The 13,967-nt window shown below is 41.4% G+C and overlaps 1 protein-coding gene across 2 annotated transcripts in view; it reads left to right on the top strand.

Moving 5' to 3' along the window:
- The first annotated feature begins 444 nt into the window (after positions 1-444).
- stxbp6 (syntaxin binding protein 6 (amisyn)) overlaps positions 445-13,967 on the top strand; it is a 52,361-nt gene continuing 38,838 nt past the window's right edge. Inside the window, exons 1-2 of one of the 2 annotated variants that reach the window (XM_075447694.1) lie at positions 445-733; positions 8,927-9,142. In XM_075447694.1, coding sequence (XP_075303809.1) covers positions 8,989-9,142 — 154 coding nt within the window. In that variant the 5' untranslated portion in view covers positions 445-733; positions 8,927-8,988. The remainder of the gene's footprint in view (positions 734-8,926; positions 9,143-13,967) is intronic. The other variant, XM_075447695.1, reaches the window with a different exon arrangement.

Below are 13,967 nucleotides of genomic sequence, written 5' to 3'. Positions count from 1 at the left end.
CCTTAGTTTGGTGGATGTGTCATACAATAGTTTAGTTTTCAAAATAGTAATTTAAGGCTAGGGTGACCATGGTGAATGTCTCTAACTCCTGTGAAGGGAGCCATAGTGTAACCAGACATAGGTCTGAGTCATAGAGACTCACATTGTTCTGTCAATAAGAATTCAGTTTGCAGTGTAGCTGCTACTGATAAAAAAATTATACCACTTCTTGGGTTGTCCTTCGGGGGAAAAAAAGAGTTCTAAATAAGCAATATATCCCTGTGGATGGAAATTGTGCCAACATGTTTTATAACTTCACCAACCGCAATAAACACCTATACTGAACTGGCTTTGGAATGTTCTTCTTCGTCTTTTCTCCAAATTGCAGACGTGCAGAGGAGGGTACGTTGGAGTGTGACACTGTACGCGATTGGCGGGCGTGTTTGTGTGTCTGGGGGACCTGCTACTGGTTTCCCATTCACACACAAAACACACGGCCACAGTCAGACACGCTGGCTGCTCACAGTACAAGCAGCAGGAGAAAACAAGTCCTCTACCGCCGCTTAGAGACCCACAACTCTCACAGACGAGAAGTCGACGCGATGTCAGGCACGAAATGCTACCGTTTGGTGTGAGAGGACAGCTGACAAATAAGGAAAAAGCTGCGGAAAGAAGCGGGTGAACTGTGACAGCTGGAGGAATAAACCGAGGGAACTGTGGGCAGCACGTGGAAAAAGCTCGCATAAACACGTCGGTAAGTTAACGTCAGGCGTTACCAATGTTTGTCGAAAAATATCAAACTTTTTTTTTTTTTTTTTCACTGCACAGAAAAAAAAAAAAAGGTTTAATCGCTGTTTTTGTGTCAACGTATAGTGCGTCGTTTTATTGATGAGCGAGTGGCCCAGACTGCGTCAACAACCTTTCTGCCACTTTGCGGTGGAGTCAGCGCGTGTATGCACGCGCATCTCGCTTGTTAACCGTTCACGTGGAGTTGTTTCACTAACCAAATTACTTAAGGTCGCGTTTTCATGATTTTTAAGAGATGAACTTTTTCTAATAATTTCCGTGAGGCTCTTCGGAAGTAGCCGGTGCAAGGAAATGTTTTGGTTTGGTCAAAATTCAGATAATTCTCCGTATTTGTGTCTCAAAAGTGGTCACTATCGTAATTAATCTATTGAATGAAGGTGAATACAGCTTACTCATTTTTACACTGTTGTGATCAAATATGACGTCACGCTGTGTGCGTGTGTGTGTCGACAGTTAAACTTAAAATATGCTTCATTGTTTTGGACAAACTTTAAATGCTTTATTATGGGGGAAAAAAAATATGTTTGTCAAACAGGTCATTTGGAAGTGCAAATAATCCGGTGAAATTCCTGTCAGCGCAAAGTGAATCTGGGTGTTGTCCAGTCTGAGAATAGCTGAGTATTTTGACTATAGGCTGTGCTTGTCTATCACCAGCCTGTTGCCCATCAAATGACAGTTATCTCAACCTATCACATTATATAACTGTATGTGTGATGAAATATACACTAAACGCCTCTCAACATTTAGTTTCCACATCAAATATAAACGTTTTAGGCTCGTACTGATGAGCAATTATGTGAGCTGTCTCTGGAACCCGTTTTTTTTTAAGCAGAGATTGAGGTACAATCTGGCATTTTAATCATTTATTTATTTGTCAAAGAAGCTTTGACAAGACCTAGACATATGTGTTTTGGCAAGATCAGAATCAATCAGAATTGATTCTGTCCCAAAAATACCAGAACCGCATTTATTTGTGTGAGATGAGATTTTCCCAGAAGAGCAATTCCTACATTTCTCCTTCCCTGTATCTCTGTGACAAGTTGGCACGGGGATGACCGCTCAGGTCAGATTAGCTGTGAGGCTCCCCAATGGCTTTATAGTAACCCACTTACATTGAGATATTGCTTCTTCCTATGCAGGAGTACTGGGGTTAATTTGCCTTGGCAAGCCATGAAAGATCAGTTTATACATTTACCCATTCTTCAGTGTCCAGTTACAGTCAGCATAAAGTAAACTGTTGAGCTGGCTCCCTCCCTGCGTGTCCACAACCTCAGCTTGTTCTGTTGCTAGACAAAACACATCCTTTATTGCAGACATAAAGATATTTGTTTCTTCAAAGGGTCAGATGTTGGGAGTGGGCGGGGGGGCAAAGAACAAAAGCAGCCTGTCTGTGTTCCTGACAAATTGATGCTAATACTTGGAGTCCCAGAGCAATCTAAATTTACGAGGCTGCAATCTCCTTCCCTGCATTACAGAAGTGATGGAGCTTGTGCTACAACGTTTATGTAACACCTATGTTTGTGATATACTCACCCACGACCGGTTCATCTGGTTCTGTTTATGTGCGTTTCTACCTTGCAAATTTTGTTGACTATTACTCCAAGCATATCATTCATATGTTTTCAGCCGCCGTACACTTGACACAATGCTGGAGCTTTTGCTTAATGCACATTTGCTTTTGCGTTGTTAAAGCCTCGTGCTGTGGCCTCAGTGTATAACAGAGTCATTGTGGTAATGATCCTGAGACATCTGTTGGTAAGTGCGGTGCATTTGCTTTTCTTCTGTTTACTCAGTTCCCTTAAAATGTTTTATGGTTATAAGGTGCTGGCCCATAAAGAATGAGCTCATTTGGGGGCCTGGCGTGTCATTCATTGATTCAGGGTTAAGCCCATGCCTCCCTGGGACTCTATAACCTTCACCAGCAGCTGAGTCACCCAGAAAAATGAATAGGTACCTACATATCTTTCCTTTTGAAAGAAAAGACCCCTTCCTCCTCAGCATGCTGCTATGTTGGACAGCTATTCTTTACTATGATGTATAGTTTCTCTTATTCATGACATAAAAGAGACATCGGTGGGACATACATCATCTCTTCACATGTTCTCCTTTACTTTTTGTCCCTTTGGTGCCACAGTATCTGTGTGTGGGGGAAAATAAATAAAATGCGCTGCTCTCAAGAAAGATGGCAAGCCTGATCCTGATCCTGAGGCAGAGAAACAGTCCTGATCTAATTGACGTATTTCCAGAAAAGTGGGAATAAAGTGGCCTATAAATTACAGGAGACTCTCACAGAATGGCCAGTTATGGCTGTTGTCATACACAGACATGCAGATATTATTCTCTGGGTGCATCTTCTGGGGTGGTACATTGTAGAAAAATGACTTTATGACTTTCATGTCTTTGTCTTATGAAGTACCAGCAAGTTGTTCCTTTTATGAACTGGAATGTGTAGCAGTACAACACGATAATCCATAGTGTTACTGGCCATTATCAACAGATATTTGTAACAGAAACCTTTTCTTTTTTTTAATTTCTCCTCTGTGGATTACAGCGCTTAGTTTGGTTTATTTGTTTTGCATAGTGCTGTGCTGATGTAGCACTTAATTCTAACATATTCCAGCCTGGCACTGACACCTCAGAAACAGCAGGATAGATGGTGTAATCTCTCAATTATTTTATGAGAGGTAACACTCGCCATCTGTTTCGGGTGGCGATGCTGGATACTGCTCATTCAAAGTGACACTGTTGAATGACATCATTCTCCAAAGATTTAGCCTCTGAAGATGGCTGCACCGTGGGAGTTTTTTTTTTTTTTTTTCTTTTTCCAAGGTCTACAAAGCAGCGAGTCAACATGAAAGACACGTAGGGAAGCTGCAGATGAGGCGAAGGTCTTTTATTTCTTTCATACAACTTTGTGGGTGCAGTGTGGAATGAGAGAATCTAGTTTGTCTATGAAATCTTTCAAAGCTAATGAAATATGAGTAGGAGGAGTAGATATGAGCCTCCTCAGGATGATTTATTATTTATCTTGCTGCTTATCTTGCAGGATTATTATGTTCTGTACTTTCCAATGAACCTGTTTTGTAAATCAAATGAATTGGACTCGTGTTCAGTTTACAACCTCACTGCGAGCGACATATCTAACATGGCTTTCCCTCTTTCTCTGCTGCTGGTTGACACATATTCTCAGTACAGTTGCATGCTTACCAGGAAGAAAAAAAACGGGGGGAAAAAATCCTTGTTGACACACCAGTGCAGTGAATCTGAATGTTTACTGAACGTGCTAGTTTCAGGAATAACACTGAAGCAGTTCTTCCTATTTTTTTTCAAATTCTTGAGACTTATGACTTATTATTATTATTTTTTTTTTAATATCCCTATGTCTTCACGCACTTACTTCAGAACCAACATTCTTATATGTTCTTGCTTAAGCATTTACAATTTCATAACTAATCCCTGCCCTTACTCTTATCTAAGGGGCCTTATACACCAAGTCAACAATCTGTTTGGCAAGTCTGGAGCGTTGGTGAATGTCTGCCTCTCATGTATTTTTGGCATGTGCTCACTGTCGCCATTGTCAGACTCTGTCAGTGTCTTTTTTTCAGCCGATTCCACATGTAGAATCTGTGTTGGGTCCGTTGGTGAGAGAGGCCCACTCTTGTTGGCTGTTCAGCGTTGTGAATATGTGCACAGAAAGTAAGGTAGCCGTGACAACAGAAAGCAAACGCCTGCCTAAACGTGTCACATGCGATCACTTCTCATTTGACGTTCCTCATTTAGCCAAAACAAGTGGTACTTTGACAACAATACGTCCTTGTGGAAGGAAGAAACTGATAATCGGGACTCTAGGGAGACGAGCTCTGTTCGACATTACTGAAAAGTACAAAGCACATGCTGTCATGATTCATGACAGCATTTTTAACTTTTTTACTAAATTCTGTGCGTTCTTATGGTTCCCCTTTTTGTATGAAATACATATTACTGCCCTCTAGTGCATCAGAGAGATTGTACCTGTCGGGAGCCTTTATTGAGAATACTTTGAGTGCTACACAAACCGTCCACACTTTTCAAAAGTGTTTTCCCTCTCTTGGTCCAAAAGTAATTACTGCCTGAAGTTATGAAAAGTACTTACAAAATCTTTAACCTTAAAGTGTCAATTGTCACTTAGTCTGCCTCAAATCTTTATATGTATGTGATTGTTTTTTTTTCTTGTGGACCCATTAAGTCTTTTCCACACTGGAGCAGCAGAGTAAGGGTATTTGGGAATAAAAGGATTACAGCTGAATAGATTCAATAACCATTTGCCAGGAGCTGGTTTGGCTTTTGTGTTCTACTAAAAGAAAATTAAATGCACACCTTCAGCTGAATCTTTCAGGGTCTGTTATCTGTTTCCTCTATTTCTGCCTCTGCTCCTCCTGCTTGTGTGCCAGCTTGCTCTCACTTGTGAGCACAGACTGGAGTGAAGGACTGTGTTCAGGCTTAAAGAAGCGGCTGTGCAAGCTAACTCAAAGGCCCCACTTCAGCGAGGTCCCAGAAGAGCAGTGAGCACTGACTGAACATATTTCACGTCAACACACTAAGCAAGAAGGGGGGAGCGAGGGAATGCGCGGGAACAGCACTGCTCCTTTGACTGCTTTGTGTTACACAGTCTCAGTTAATGAAGTGTTTTTGAAATAGGCTTTGCGTGAAAATGGGGTGATGAGGCGCTGGTGGATATATGTGCATTGCTTTTACTGCCACAGGAGTTCCATGGCTACAACTGTTCAGCCCTCCACTGTTAGCATTGCATAAGACTACAAAGTCGAACCATAAGCTGCACCCAATTTCACTGCTGGGAGACTCCTGCCTCCCTCCTCCGAATATCCCTGCTTCTTGTTTTCTTCCACTCGTCCTCATCTCCTTAACCCTCCCCCACCGTCATGCTTCAGTGGGCCACCTGAGGTGGGATCTGCGCTGGTGAAAGCTTGAGGGGAGATGTACCCAGTTTTCCCTCTTAGCTGCAGGAGGGTGTAGAAGATTCTGCAGTCGAGGGCTTCCACAGAGAACAGCTCTGCTCTGCCGATTTTGCTACTGAGTTTCAGAAGTTGATATTGATTTCTTTGGATTTGTTTTATTTGGTGTATCAATCGTTCAGTGAGAAGCGAGAGGCATAGTTTGAGCATTTTTGACAGGGGGTTGAGTGCAAAACAGCCGTACGGTTAATTTTATTGTAAACTTTACATGCGTTTCTTCACTGAAGTGTTGGGATGTTCAGCATTAATTAAATTCCACAGAAAGGCGTATTTTCAATGACTCTCTCCACAAACTCTTGGCAGAGGATTTTGTTTATTGTGAGGGCACGACTTGTTGAAAATGTAGAGCGGAAGATGGATGGAAAGCTCTCTAAGTGCTCATACTTGGAAAATTTGTGGGAAAACAAATGTAAAACTACTCTCACTACCAAGTATTACCACTGATACTAATGATAAATCTTATATTCTTTTATCATATTAAATGTTCATTCTCAGTTGATTGAGTATGCATAGCTGTCTGTCTTGTCCATCAGTGGTATTGATATTTTGGCTGAACTGTGCTTCTAGTTATATATTAAAGGAAAAAACCCTGAGAATTTAAAGGTTTAATATTGACTATTTTAAACTTAATGAAACGGCAAGCATCCGTACACCTGTAAAGCCATCCGGCGTTAATACAATAAATTCTGTTCTTATAAATGGCTGTAGCACTCACGCACTTAAACAAGAACAACAAAAGCTCCATGGAAGTAGTCATTTCTTTAGGTTTATTTAATTGACTGCATTATATTTGGACAATACTGCGTTTTCCAAAGTGTTTCTGCTCCACAGCAGTTTAAGTGATCCCTCTGGTGTGACGTAATCTTAGTTTAACAATAACCATTTGTTGCCAATCGCCAACGTCGGCCAGTAAGTCTCGGGTTTGGGAAGTTCAAAATTGCAAATTCATGTCAAATTCTTTAGGTTTTGCATCTTTTTAATAAAAATCTTATTTTGGGCTTTTATGCCTTTAATGGACTGAACAGTTGAAGAGAGACAGGAAGCAGGGGGCAGAGAGAGGGGGAATGACCTGCAGCAAAGGGCCGTCCGATGCGGGACTCGAACTGGGGCCAGCTGCAGCAATGACTGTAGCCTCTGTACATGGGGCGCCTGCACAACCCACTACGCCACGACCAACCTGCTTTTGCATTTTTTTTTTAAAGAAAAAAAAAAGAAATAAATAAACAATTGCTTCTAAATAGCTGCTGAGCACACGTTTTAAAGCTTGCGGCCCTGTTTGTAGACATCAATGGTGTTCGTTAGCGTTTGTTTATTTGGAAGTCAGTTTGATGAAGACATTGTTCTGCCGTCTGCCCTGCTGGGCCTTGAAGCACAGTAATTCATGCAAGGGTTGACACTGATAGATTGGTTCGTCAGCAGCAAGGTGGCTTGTGCGGTATGTGGTTGTGAACCCTTATGTGGCTCAGATGAAGGTGTGTGGCTGAGACTGATTTGTTTCCGTAGGCCTCAGGAGAGCATTTGGAACCAAATAAAATAACCCACCTCTTTATTACGATCTCCTGCTCCCAGGCCACGGAAGCACAGCTTTCACTGACACCATCAGACATGCTGCTGTGTCCATCAGGATGTGTTTCCAGTTTCAAAAAAGAACATTTGCTAAATAATATAGAGCTATAGAGTGTGATGGCTGGTTGTAAAATGGAGAAATGCTGCTGGGAGGTGCAGTGGGAGACATTTACTCCTTCTGTTTTCAACCTGCTACATTGTGAGCCGAAGAAAATGTACAAATTCAGAGGTGTTGTGCGAGTGTGATGAGATGGATTAAACAGTTTCCAACTCTGTCATGTATGACCGATGACCGGCTGATCACTCTCAGATGTATGGGATTCTGTGCAGGTCACGCTATAGCGATATGATGGTACTTGTAATTTGCACAGCCGCATAGATTGTTGTGACACAGCCAACAAGTTGTCGGACCGGACGCGCCTCACCTCGAGTTACCATAAACCATGCGATGTCTTCTGACCTTTTGATTAATTCATACACACAAATGCCAGCATACCAACACCGACCTCTCTCCACAACACGAAGTGCATTTCTTCTCCTTTAGGATATCGATCCGGGAAGTTCAGAACTCTGGATATCTGACTATCCCAGATCAATAACTCATCAGGGTAACGTTGTTGAAATGCAGTTGCAATCGTGCCAGCTACCACCTGCGTTCCTGCTTTGAATAAAAAGCATTCCCGATTCAAAGTATTAATGCTAAAAGAAGATATAATTGGCATCTTAATGTCATATTTGAAACTGTTCGACATGTTGTAATAGATGTTGCAGGAGGCTCTAAAACAAATCAAGACACAGTGCTTTTAATGGCCTCAGCCAGCACCACCGTGATTGCCCATATTTATTGATCTCCTGCCACAGCGTGACAGTCATAATTTCTACCATCTGCTCCAGCAGTAATGGTCTCCTGAGTCACTGGTGTTGTTTATCACTTGAGCATCTTCAGGGAATTTCTTCAGTTTGGCACAAACATTCACTTTGGATTCAAGCACGACCTAATTAGATGATGATGGTCAAAGGCCAAGCTCACTGTGACCTCTTTGGTGAATGCTGATAGCAGGACGGCCTTGAGAGCATTTCATTTCATCTGGCACAAGTTTCCTCGTGGAGTGGAGGTCGGTCAAGATCACATAAAGCATTTTTGGCCATAAATCAAGAATTCAGGCGCCAGTAATGACAACATTTCACACAAATTAGAATATGTAATGAAGTGATGACATTTATATCCAGATAATATAAGAGTCCAAACAAGACAGATGGGGATTTGAATGTTATCTTTACTGAGTGATGGAGGCATTTAACTGTGAGGTGATGATTTATTTATTTAACCAGGAAATAAAACTTTACCAAAAGTGTCCTGGCCAAGATAGACAGCAACTAGGGTCGGCAATAATAAACACAACAATGCAGTGAAACAAAGTAAAATACACATGTAGTTATAAAAAGAGAACAAGAACAAAAAAAGTTAGAATAATACAAGTTCAAGACACCAAAACCTCATAAAATTTTAGGATTTACTTAATTTTTATTGCTAAGACTCTTTACTCTGTTCCCCTTTTTAGTGAAAATTGGATCAATTCACCAGGACAGTTCGCCAGCTGTTCACTTCCCACCTCTGTCAGAGATGAGTGTCAAGTCAGTCATCAGCAAGGAGATCTTCACACCTCACGATGAGAAGATGCTTGCTGCCGTGCAGGTGAGGAGGAGGACCAAGAAGAAGATCCCCTTCCTGGCCACTGGTGGACAGGGAGATTACATGACTTTCATCTGCGTCTCAGGTATGAAGAAACGGAATCTTTCAAAACTTTGTTCAAATAACTTTTGTGTCTTTTAATTCTCTGACTAATATTTATGCTGATGAAAGCTGTGCTAGATTAACTCACTGGGCCACAGGTCGGTGCTTTTTGAATAGATTACATTTAAACCAAAGCTGAATAATTGTTTCTCTGGGAAGTGGGGTTTAGATTATTTTCATTTATTAATTTTTTTTGCCGTTGGAACATGAGCTGATACAATGTGTTTTTAATTGAAATAGCCATACTGTTCATGAGGAGAACAACTAAAGCCTATTAATTTTGGTGCCTGCAGGATTGCGTATGAAGATCAGCGGCATCTTATTAGTCTAGCAGTTTTAATGTAGATTAAACTCCTCTGTGGCAGATTCCATGACCAAGGGTTCAGATTTAGTTAATGTTGATGAGGAGGACTTTAGATACAGCCCCAAGTGTAGAAAGGCTGTGCCTTTGTAGACTCAAAGATTCACATTTTAGATTACCTGGTGCTAGTCAAGCTACTCCACACTGAGCCTCTGTGTTTATACTCTGAAGTAGAGACACATAAAAGCCAACTGTGTAAAGCACAAGTCCCAAATTAATGCAGAGAACAGGCTATTTTTCCAAAGGACTCATGATGAGTCATGACTCCTCTCATATGGAAATTGATTTCACTTGATATTCACTTCTTGCAATGACAGTCATGTTACGTTCCCATCCGCAGCTTTTTGGTTTCTATCTTTAATATCTTTAATGTGCACTCAGTGGTTTTTGTCCAAGCCCCTTTTCCTGAATAAACGCTGACGTACTGAAAGCATTGCTCCAACTAATCCCGTGAATGATCAGCTGTTTCCACTTCGAAAGACTAAACACAGCCAATACTTGTTGACTTGAAATAACTATCACCACATACCCATTTGGGGGGGAGAAGAAATAGAAAATAAACATATTTTCTCTCCATTTCTCTCACATACAGTTATCAGAGCGGGGTTTGTTTTTGTCCTCCTCCTCGAGGTGTGGTGTCTAGTAAGAAAACCACTACTTTATTTTATTACAGCCATGCATAGCGACGGCTGTACCACCACTTTCTGATATCATTTGGCTGCTGAGTTTGTTTGCGCCAAACCTGTTAAGGGAAACTCGTCCGACACCAATATCTCATTTGTAAGCTTTTCAAAAGTTCACTCGACTATTTCATAAAAACAGCTCATGTGTGAGCATTTAGGACTCTGCTAATGCGTCTCTGAAAGACGCGACAGTTGGGAGCCAATTTAACTGGCGGAGGTTCACTTCAACCCAGCTGAATAGATGTGTTTTCTGCTTTGGTCTACAGAAGAAGTACGCTGACTCCACGGCTGCCTTTTATTGTACAAAGCACAGAGAGAACTAATTGCCATGCATTTGCTGCTCTTAAGACACAAAAAGCTTTTTTAAAGAAGAAACATTGGACAAGTCAGAAAACTTCCCTGCTTGATGTTTACAACCACCCTCACCAGCACTGCCACCATAGCACAAATATAATATGTCCAGCCTCGGTGTGTCTGTATGACTTTTTGCTTTCTGTTAAACAATCTCCTGACTCAGCTGATACTTTGTAGCATCGCAGTGGTGAAGGCAAGCACTGTTATGAAGTTTCGTGTTTTTCTCCCAGCCAAGCATTGTTCTGGGTTTTATGTGTGTGTGTGTGGGTGTGTGCTATATGATAAAAACCATCAGTGTGAAAGCAGCCAGCACATGCCTCAAAGGGCATTTGGCATACAGTGCGACTTGTGACTTTAGGAGCGAAACATGTGTGCATGTGACTGCACTGTGTGTGTATGGAACAGTGGGGGGTGGAGTGAGGGGGCGGTCGCTGACAGTCTCATGGTTACAGTAGCAGATAGTCGAGGCCTGAGGGCCATGCAGTGGCAGGGTTATGCAATCTGTGGCATGTCATGGCTAAGGGAAGCCTAGAGTGTGAGGAGCTGTGTGGTAGAGACGGCCACAGGCGCCTCACTCTCAAGCTGAGCAGGGTGTCGGGAAGAAAAACTAGACCATTACTTCAGCTCTAATTCCAGCATAAGAGCTGTAGTACTGTCTGAAGATCTGGCTGAACATTATGCTCTTATGAATGAAAAGTCTCACACTAGTAGTTTAAAAAATCACGACCATTAGAAATAAAGCGCTGCTTCCGCATGCGTGTAATATGGATGTTATGCAGCTGACCTTGTGACCACGGCGGGTGACTGTGCGTTCTTGAATTGCCTGTTTGTTGAACGTATGGCTGTTTTCGGTGGACAGCAGCATTTATCAGTGGAATGAAAAAAGGCCTGAACAGATCATTTTGCTGATGATGCTGAATGAGAATTATCATCATCTTGTAGTCAGAAGTCAGGTTGCATAACTTTCTTGCCGTCTCATCATTTCATTGCCAGCTCTTCGTGAACACCAGGGGAGATGATACCTGCAAGCACATTTCCCTGAAGTACATCATGACTGATTTTTTTTCTTTTTTTTTCTTCCACAAGCCAGTGTGCATAAGCAGAATAAAGCTAAACTGTGTGAGCAGCCATTTTCAATCCTTGTATTTATTTGGTATGAATCAACGTAAGCAAACATATTTGCACACGAAATAGAAGGAGATATTTTTAAGTATTTTGTAACTTTTTTTTTTTTTTTTTTTTTTTTTAAGGGAGGGTCCAAAATATTTGACTCCTTCATCTTTGGCTTATTGTACCAAATTTAGTTAAAAACCAAACACTCTTCATGTTTATATTGAGATTTCTAAGAAGTCTTTGATCTTACACACACATACAACTGCGCAGAAACATGTGTTAACGCTTTAACAACAACATCAGGGGTCTTGATGACAAAGGAGTGTGCTGGAGCAATGCCAGAAGCTCAACACGGACCAGGTTGGTGAGTGAGACTCCTCTTTGATCACAGGGCTTCCCGTGGTGCTTTCATGGCTGGACCTTCGGGCTGAAACGCTGGACCGCCCACAGAATTTTTGGCAGGGTAGATTTAAGGCCAGTTGAATGAGATAAGGCACAGTGTAGCCCAATAATCTACCCGGTTTTATTAAAAAAAAATATTCCCGTCCAAGAGGAAAACACATTTCTCCTCCTCTTCTGTCCCATTAACCCTTAGAACAAAACACATTTTCTTCATTGTTACTTCTTATTTTTGCTCCAACCTCAATGGGTCTGCAGTTAAGTGAAGGAAATAAAAAAAAAAAAAACATCTGTTTGTTTCTGAAACATATCAGAGAATATCATTTTGCACATTTGGCTTTATTGATGCTCTATGTTAATGTCCATGTGGGAAGCACATAGCTATGGGTGTTATGTGCATGACATGTTTATGCAGGCATGTTGTTTTGTGGATTGGTTTACCTGTTTAATTTTATGCGTAGGCCGTCTTATTCATGTGATATACAGAGAGCTTCATGCTGGAATCTCGGTCTTTGGAGAGCAATGCGGTGCAGAAATGAGCCGCTTGATCATGTGATACTATGGAATACACATAGACTTTTCAAACCTTGAACTGGAGCTGGGGATTTATAACAACTGCACATGTTACTGTCACTTCCATCTATCTAGCATCCGTGTGTCAACACTGAGGCCTCTTTGTTTGCTTTCTGTCACATGCAACCAGTAACAGAGCGATATATCAGCATGTTTTTTCCCCCCCCAGTCCCCTAAGAATAAAAATGCCACAGCAAACGCTTCGCATTTTCATTTGTGTACTTTCTACTTCACTCCATTCATCACAAGAGTCTAATCATCATTGATTAGCTGGTTAAGATGAATGTGAAAAAAGTCTGTGGAGCTCACTGGTTTATTAAAGAGCTCAGACCAGTCAAACAGGCAGATCATTAACGACCTTAGCTGCTCCATCCAAAAACTCACCAGTCTAACATTTTGTACTCAGATACATGCATTTCAGGCTGTGAGTTTTTTTGCCAAGATTTCAGCATCACAACCTTGATTCGCAGTGCTTTTGGTTTTTCGATAGTTTGGGATTGATTACTATTTTTTAAGGCTTGAAAAACTCTTTGATTTTGCAACTTTAAAGTAAACCAATGGACACTTGTTGACATAGCTGGTGGTTTTTAAAAAAAGAAAAGAAAAGAAAAAAGAACACAGTGATTAGTTTTGTTGCAGATTTATGTAAACAACCAAGATCGCTGGAATGTAACAACAAATTTGAATTAATATTGATTCAGGGTCATACATGTGTAGCTGTGGACTTCTGTGGCACATTCATTATGTCTGAAGTGGAGATGCAACGTGTGGCTCTGAGGATGACTGGCTGTTAACCTCAGCACTAAACCATGTGCTGAACTTAACAAAATGTTCCAGTTTGTCCTGCATGGACCTGATAAAATTTTCTAAACATCTCGCTGTCTGGATAAATGCTTGTTAGCCAGGCGTGGGTGTTCTGTGTGTTGTTGTGAAGATTGTTTGCCAGTGTAGCAGTTGTGACTGATGTTGGCCTCCTTGTATTTACAGAGAGCAGAGACATAACAGCCCACTCACATAGGACCAGATACTTCAGCATGACTCTAAGACTGCATTCCCTGTTGAGATGTGTGTGTTCTTTTCTTGTGTTTGTGCATTTTAATGTTCATGCCATCCATACCACAGCCTCTTTGTATAATAGTGTGCTTTGGCATTCTTCATCAAGAATAAGTGTTTTTTTTCTCCCTTTGCTGACGCAAATTATGTGGGAGGTTGACTACCCTCTTAGACATGGACTGTCGTCACCCCTTATAATTGCCTGCCTTGTAATGTCAACCTTCTCCTCGTCCCATTGCTTCAAATATCCCCAGGATAAGCTGAAGTTATAA

The sequence above is a fragment of the Odontesthes bonariensis genome, chromosome 17 (assembly GCF_027942865.1).
Source record: "Odontesthes bonariensis isolate fOdoBon6 chromosome 17, fOdoBon6.hap1, whole genome shotgun sequence".
Classification (NCBI taxonomy): Eukaryota; Metazoa; Chordata; class Actinopteri; order Atheriniformes; family Atherinopsidae; genus Odontesthes; species Odontesthes bonariensis.
The sequence above is the reverse complement of the archived record's forward strand: the minus strand, read 5'-3'. Positions and strand labels throughout refer to the sequence as shown.